This window comes from Strongylocentrotus purpuratus, unplaced genomic scaffold, assembly GCF_000002235.5.
Source record: "Strongylocentrotus purpuratus isolate Spur 01 unplaced genomic scaffold, Spur_5.0 spur5_scaffold_16, whole genome shotgun sequence".
NCBI lineage: Eukaryota > Metazoa > Echinodermata > Echinoidea > Camarodonta > Strongylocentrotidae > Strongylocentrotus > Strongylocentrotus purpuratus.
This window is the reverse complement of record NW_022145601.1, coordinates 14,800,916-14,808,802: the sequence shown is the minus strand read 5'-3', so window position 1 is coordinate 14,808,802 and position 7,887 is coordinate 14,800,916. Positions and strand designations below refer to the sequence as shown.

The following is a 7,887-nucleotide window of genomic DNA, read 5'->3' as shown; positions in this document are numbered from 1 at the left end:
ACTAGATCACAACTCGCTGCGCTGATGTAGTCATGAATACGGACGTAAACAAGATGGCAGACACTGGAGCAAAATCGACAAAGAGCAAAACCAGTTTATCGAATTCATTAACAAAATATCTCCAAGATACTGTTTTACCGAGAAGACAAGAAATACAGGAGGTTCATAGAGCGCTTATCAGGCGAATCATTGCGCCGATTTTGAGCAAGGTTGGTGAGCTGGATGACCGCTTCCAAAGTGAATGCGAGGGACTGTTGAATGAAACCGGGAATAGCTTTGTGCGTGTGAATCACAGTGAATACTACAAAGTTGATGTCGCCGTCGTTTTATCGAATCTCCTGTCTCCAAAATGTCTCGCAAAATCTTCTCAAGATCCTCCTCTACAAGGCCAAGGGCAACTACCTGCAGCTTTCCTAGACAGTGCTGCTTGTGACAACCCATACATTTCGCCTCTTTTCGGCTTTGGATATGTTCTTGCTGATCCCGAGAAATTGCTCATCCATGATTTGTTAAGTATCAAGCAAGATGATGTTTCCTCAGCCCAGCATGATGATATCAGTTTTTCAAACAAATCTTTCCTTTCCCCTGGGAAGGTCGTGAAGAGGTTCGCCAACCTCGTAGAAGAAAGTGTGGAGATTTTACTTGAGGAGTGCGTCTGGGAGAAAGAACCAACGGTCTATGAAATTTCTGTGAAAAGAGAAGGTGTGTGTGCATCGATTTAGGCCGTAGCGGCTTGCCTTAGCTTAGTAAGTTAGGGTGACCAAAGCAAGTTCACACACATGTGTTCAGGAATTCCTCATTTAATACATAATTTTGCATTTCCTGTACCGGTAAGCCTTTCTCTTTTAAAAATGAATGACTTTTTCTCTTGTTCGCTAACAGATTTTTTAGGCCCCTTCAAAGGCTTAATATTTGAGAATGTCCTTGAAATGATCACTTACAATTAATGTTAGTGTAGATTCCTGCTTTATGTGCATATACTTTGCAAAGTCTCTTTCATTTCATGTCAGATTAAATATGTATTTTTGCAGCTGTTGTTAAACCATCCAATTCCTTCTCTCTCGCAGGTCATGTTGTGAGGCTTCATGCTATACTGAGAGGCGAGGAGTATACGATTGAATTAATCCCTGCATTGGAACTCAGCGGCTGCTGGCCAAAGAGTTTGCAGAACTGGGGACCCGAGTGTGCCGCAAGACCTAACCAGTGGCTGGACTATGCTCGTATGTCAAAGGTCAAGCATAAATTCCACGTCTACCCTGCCCGCCCTCCACCGGGTCACGATGCATTCCGGCTCTGGTGCACGTACTTCGGCCTGAGTGAGAAGGTCCTGGCTCGGACGGTGATCGAGGATGACGCCCCAGAGGTGTCGTGTCGTGCTTCTGTCCTGCTCACGATGCTCTCACTCTGTGATGAGAACTTGGAAGAGTTTCATCCAATCACGCCACCCATCGTCACAACAGCTTTCCTTCATCAATGCACGCAGTATCCTCTGCAAGACGACTGGACACCCAGCAAACTCGGAAGAGCGTTCGTTGACCTCTTCATGGCGCTCATTGCCATGTTGAAATCAGGAACGTGCAATCACTACTTTCTGTCATCGTACAACATCTTGGTTAACTCAGAAGACCCAAAGCCTGTGGCACACCATCTCAAAGCCATTCTTAATGACATCGTGGAGAACCCAAACAAGACCCACTTCTTGCATCTTAATCATAAGCGGACAAGCAGAGCTAGTAGCACAGCAAGTCGATAGACATGTAGGCCTTTGACAAGGTGTCTCACCTTCACACCAGATATGACGAGCTTGAAGTCTACAAGTCTTTTTTTGCCAGTTGTCTCTGGTAGTTGTTAGAAAGGCCATCAAAAGGCTACTGGTAAACTAGTAAAGGATATGGTGTCTACGTGAACATGTTTTTGCAAAAGTTTGCTTCTTAAAAAGAAATGGCATGCTTATGTGCATTATTGTGGTTACCCTATGGTAGAATTACTATGAGCTGCCGAGTATTTTAAAGCAATGCCCTGCTACAAAGATTTCTCAGAGCAGTTGTTGTCCTGTTACATTTTCATGTTTCAGCTTAACTTGGGCACCCCCCCCCCCCCCCCCTGTCTTTCAAGAACAAGCAACTAAATCTAAAAGTCTAGTTTCTTCATACAGTGTATGTAAATCTTTTACAAGCTGAAGGACAACTCTCAAAGTATTCCTGTCTTGTTTGGGCATCAAAGACAGGAATTTTTATTGAAAAGGCTGAAAGAATCATGTTTTTGAAAATCAAATTGGCAACACACAATCAATGTTTTTTTACTGATACACCATTCCAATATAAATTAATGTGTAATGACAAAGTACTGAAAATGTTAACGATTGAACTGTGATTTGAATTATAAAAAAGTGTGGCTGAGTTGAAGTTTTAGATGCATATTTTATAAATGCTTGGTATTAAAAAAATATCAAAGTATTTGGCGCTTCATTGATAATACCGGTATGTTTAAGTTGGGAAGAAACATGCTCTTTCTACTCTTGCCTTGATAATTTAGGATGAAGACGTTTACAATGAAGATACAAGTGCACAAAACAATTTCCATAAACTACCTCAAATAAAGGACATCAAGAGAACAGTTGTTTTAACATCTCAGTGTTTGTGTTCATATTGTATACAAATTGTTCAATGTGTTGCTTATTTTTTGTGTGTATAGAGCCGTTTCTCTGTCTATACATCTCTCAAAAGCGAGGCTGCATGGTGATGAAACATTACACATAGTAGATCATATTATGTCAAATCTGTTAAGAGATATGCAATAGGTGAAAATGTCAAGAGTATATATAAAATTATTCATAAATGTTCAAAATAGAGAGAGGCTGAATGTTTTTATGCATGTACATGTACATATTATATGTCACCAATTTATTAGAAATAATTATACTTGTGAGAATGTTTGATTCTATGTGATATTAGTCTTTGTTTTTTAGTAAAGTCAGTTAAGTTGTTAAAATTCAGATTGACGGAAAGAATAGAAAGTATCAGCCAAAAGGAGTGTAAAATTATATTTTCTGAAAATTCATTTGTGAAGTGTCTCTAGAATAGTATGTAGACAAATAACCAATTCAGTAGGAGAGCTGTTGAAGAGAGTTTGGCTTACATTGATAATCATGACCATTTAAAGTATTGTGTAACATTTAACAAGGAAATGGGTTGAACGGTGTATTTATTTGCCTAGCAATGGAAGAAATAAATTTGTTTGACGTAATTGATCAATGTATGTGGGGAGTAAAAATTAGTGTTTATTATTTATTAATGTGATTAGGATTGTTTGAATTGTACTACAAACACCTATAAATAATAGATATGATAATGCAAGGAATATCATACCACACTCATCATCATAAGCATATGCTTGGTACCCTTAATTTAACTTGACCAAATTTGAAAAAATGGAGCAACTTTAGAATACCCCACCACAAAAATTCTTCTTCTTCCAGTATAGTACAGACCGCCGTTGGCGTATTATTGTACCTTGTGCTTGTGCCGAGTGTAGTGCAAGTAAAAATTTACCAGACGTTCGTAGGTTAACCAACGCTTCACCAATGAAGCTTAACCTAAGTACTCCCAAGTTTCTCAGGTAACACTATTCCTAACCCTGAATCTAACCCTGAATCTAATCCTAGGTGTTGGACGTTCATGTACATGTACATTAACCCTATTGGTGGGATTCTAAAGTTACGCCCAACAAATATTGCTAGAATTTTATTTTAATTCTACATTCAACTTATGCTTGTGCATGTATCTGCTCTTTTCCTTACATGTGGTATTTTTGTTGACAATGTACATGAATATATCTGTGCCAAGAAATTAAATCAATAATTCATCATTGTATTCGACCAGAATATTGACTATTATCTACAATTTGAACTTAGCGATTTGAAAAAGAGAGATAGAGGGGAGAGAGACAGTGAGAATAAGAAAAAACACTTTGAGACGAAATAGGATGGAGAGAAAAAGAGGGTAACAAAGAAAGATTAAGGAGGTAGGAGGGAGAGATAAAGAGAGAAAAAAAAAAGAGGAATGGAAAAGGAGACGTTCGAAGGAGGAATGTATGAAAATTTGTAGAGGTTGATATAAAGGGAATATCAGTACATGTATATGATGTACATTTAAGAAGTAAAAGTAAACAAACACATAAATAAACAATGAAAAACACAACATGCAATAGATGCTGCTTGTAAGTATCGGCTTGCATGGTGATGTAGATATACAGTAGGCTTGCGGATAGTCGACCTGTTCGAAACGTCGAGCCACTCCCGCCACTAATCCTCTCCAAACGCTATAAGTTCTCTTTTGAACTATAAGCTAAGAAAGATAACCAACAGTCTTTTTCAAGACTACACCAACAGTCCTTTTCAGGACTACACACCCTCAAGAAAGATTACAGAGAATCCTTTTCAGGACTCCTCAATCCTCCCTCTCTCTCACATTGTGCACCCGCAAGCCTACTGTATAACAACATGCAATGTAGCTCTGATCAGAGGAGGAAAAGGGTGTGTGATTTGATGACTTATCTGAGGGGTAGAGCGAAGGGAACAGATAGAGTGAGATTTTTTAATCACATTTGCATTTAGGAGTTGGGTTTGCAAAGTTGCAATTAACAGAGGGGAGGGGGGTCGGGGGGGGGGGGGGGAGTGGGTCGGATGAATGGGTTTTACACAATTGCACAGCTGATTTTAAACAAAATTCATGTGGACATATCAAATACATGAATATAAACAAACATTGACAAAAACATCTGTTTCAATTTTATATATCAAGTTTTATTCATATGTTTTACTGATACATCTTAAAATACAGTCTTTATGATACAAATGTATACAAATATATTTCTTTTGGTAGTTTTAAACATCAATATTTTTAATTACCTCAATGTGTTACTTATTCATTCCATTAAGTTCCAAACCTGGCAAGTAGGTTTCCACAATTGATATAAACCAGGTTAAAGTATACTTTTTTTTGGTCGGCGGAGCTTCATTTTTAGATTTGCATAAAAAGAATTTCAAACAGAAAATTTAAGTATTTCATGCATTAAAAACATTTACAAAAGCTCTTTTTAAAGTTAACCCACAGTAAACTATCCTTAACAGATAGCTAAGGATAGTTTGATCCATGTGTGAAATTTAGGTAAACATTCCTTTCAGCTAGAGTTTGTAGCACATACATGCACATGTCTAGTTTTCTTCAATGAAATCTTTGATTCCTTGCGTTACAATAATTCATAGTGCCCATTTTCCGCCGGAACACTCTGGTTTCCCAAACAAGGCAAGGAATGCCCTGTTTCCGGCTTGCATGTTCTACGATTAGACAACTAACCATCTCGTCAAAATGCATACCTTTATGAGAGAAGCTCAGAAGCAATAAATGTGCAATCAAAGAAAGGCTGGTTTTCTGTTTAATCACTTATGAAAGATAGAAGTACATATTATACTCATGCTGAAATAATAACAAACCTGAACGTGATAAAAATTGATATTGCATAATTCATGGTTTAAGAGTGAAGAACAAAATATACACACATGATGAATAGTATACTTGGTACACTTGCATAGTCTTTACATGGCTTGCATGGTTATGCAACAACCAATTTAGAATAGTCACTAGAAAACATAAATACTTCAAATACATATGGTTACACAAAACATTATGATCATGTACCACGAAAGTGCAAAACTGGACCAGTTCTATCATAGCCTCATAAGGTTTGAATGTATCTCTAACTAAAGAACTAAGTGGATTCAAGACATTGTCGAGATCAAAGTCATCCTTCTCGGGGACTTTCTTGATGTACTGTAAACGCTGTTATTTTCGCGTGATTAATTTTTCGCGCTGAGCGACCCCAAAACATATTCACAGGTTCCTAAATTCGCGTTGCACTCAATTCAGCCCATTCAAAACATGCACAAGAAGTCATGCTTTTATTGTTGTGAGTTCTAAAATTTGCACATGCCGCTCTTTGCGCGAAATCCGCGAAAATTGATGTACCACAAATATTTCTGTGTTTACAGTAATTCTCCAAGATCTTCATATTCCTGCTTCCTCGCTTATCTTTAACTATAGAATTAGACTTCAAGACATTGTCGAGATCAAAGTCACCCTTCTCAGGGACGTTCTTTATGTAATCCTCCAAGATCTTCATGTTCCTGCTTCCTCGCTTGAGTTTGGATGTGTCTCTAACTGAAGAAGTAAGTGGACTTCAAGACATTGTCAAGGTCAAAGACGCCCTTTTCAGGGACGTTCTTGATGTAATCCTCTAAGATCTTCATGTTCCAACTTCTTAATCCTTGCTTGAGTTTGGACATGTCTTTAACTGAAAAAGTAAGTGGACTTCAAGACATTGTCGAGATCAAAGTCACCCTTCTCTGGGACAATCTTGATGTAATCCTCCAAGATCTTCATGTTACGGCTTCCTCGCTTGAGTTTGGACGTGTCTTGCATATCCCTACAACATAGGAAGAAAACAATAAACAAATGAATGGATTATTCGACTATCATCTCTTGCAAAGATAAATACTGTTACTTGATGTTGTTTGTTTTAGCAGTAGTCATATTGTTGACCCCCTACCCAGGGGCCGCTTCTTTAAAGAGATATGATTAAGTAAATTTCGAAGAGGCGGATCCAGACGGACTCTCTGATTCAAGAAATAAAACGTAAGCCAATTAAATGATTCTGATTCTCATTACGTTTGTCTCTTTGGTTACATCTCATCACAAATTCTATTTACAGTAGTTTCAAGTTGGGAGAAAATGGATACATTGTAAGTAGACACTCTTTTCATTTGACTCCCCTGAGTAAGAGGTCTCTTGCATAAACAGTTGCAATTGAAGCAACTCTTAAAAATCAAGTGTTATCCATGATTCAAATTTGTTGAAAATCTTGGTAATTCTAGTGAGATGCATTAGTTGTAGTACATGGGTGCAAAGAAGTGTCAGTATTTTTTTCTTTAAAAGTGCTGAAATAGCTGCTCAGCATATACCAAAGTAATCCTTGCTAATGACAGATCAGGGAAAAAAATATTCAACAATTTTGGGGGCTACTTTTCAAGCTTGCTTGCATGAAAATAACACTCTTTAATTTGTTTTGCATTAAACTCAATGCAAATTTTTTTTGGGCCATTTCAGGGGCTGTTTCGCCCTGAGCTCCTGTATATTTCCCCCTGCTACAGAGAGAGACGTTTTGGCTTTGTAGTTCTCTAGGGAGTAAGTGTCTTAAAGGGAAAGTCCACCCCCAAAATAAGTTTGTTTCGATAGAGGCAGAATAATAAGAAAATCAGGTGAGTGAAAGTTTGAGCAAATTCTGAATGAAAATAAGAAAGTTATGAATTATTGAAGTTGTGATTAATCAAATACAAATTGGCAACTCTGTGACTTATTATACGAGCTCTCCTTCATTTGCTTTGTGCATAATATTCCATAAAATCATGTTTTCTTTGTTATTGATGACGGAATATATATTTGTTCCTTGCAGGGGGAGTATAGAAACATATTTGCAATTATTATATTTAGGGTGCATGTATGGTTGAAATTTTTCTTGAGGGAAAACGAAAATTTTAGATTTTTTTAGTACTGAGCAAATGGAAGTTGAGCTCGCATAATACGTCATAGAGTTGCCAATTTGTGTTTGATTGATCACAACTTCAAAAATCCTAACTTCCTTATTTTAATCGGAATTTGCTCAAACTTTCACTGACTTGTTTCTCTCATTTTTCTACTCCTATTAAAACTAACTTAATTTCAGGGTGGACTTCCCCTTTAAGCAAGGGAGTAGTTGTCAAGACTGATATAGCACTTTGCAATATTAGAAAGAAGTATAGACCATTCTCCTGTTTTGTAAAAGTCTACAGAT

General features: G+C 37.4%; 1 protein-coding gene across 1 annotated transcript; it reads left to right on the top strand.

Annotated features, from left to right (window-relative positions):
- Nucleotides 1-2,076, top strand: LOC589974 (protein mab-21-like 3). Its single transcript, XM_789600.5, has 2 exons — nucleotides 1-702; nucleotides 1,068-2,076. The coding sequence occupies exons 1-2, from the start codon at nucleotides 33-35 to the stop codon at nucleotides 1,751-1,753; spliced, it is 1,356 nt and encodes a 451-aa protein (XP_794693.4). The 5' UTR covers nucleotides 1-32; the 3' UTR covers nucleotides 1,754-2,076.
- The last annotated feature ends 5,811 nt before the right edge of the window (nucleotides 2,077-7,887 follow it).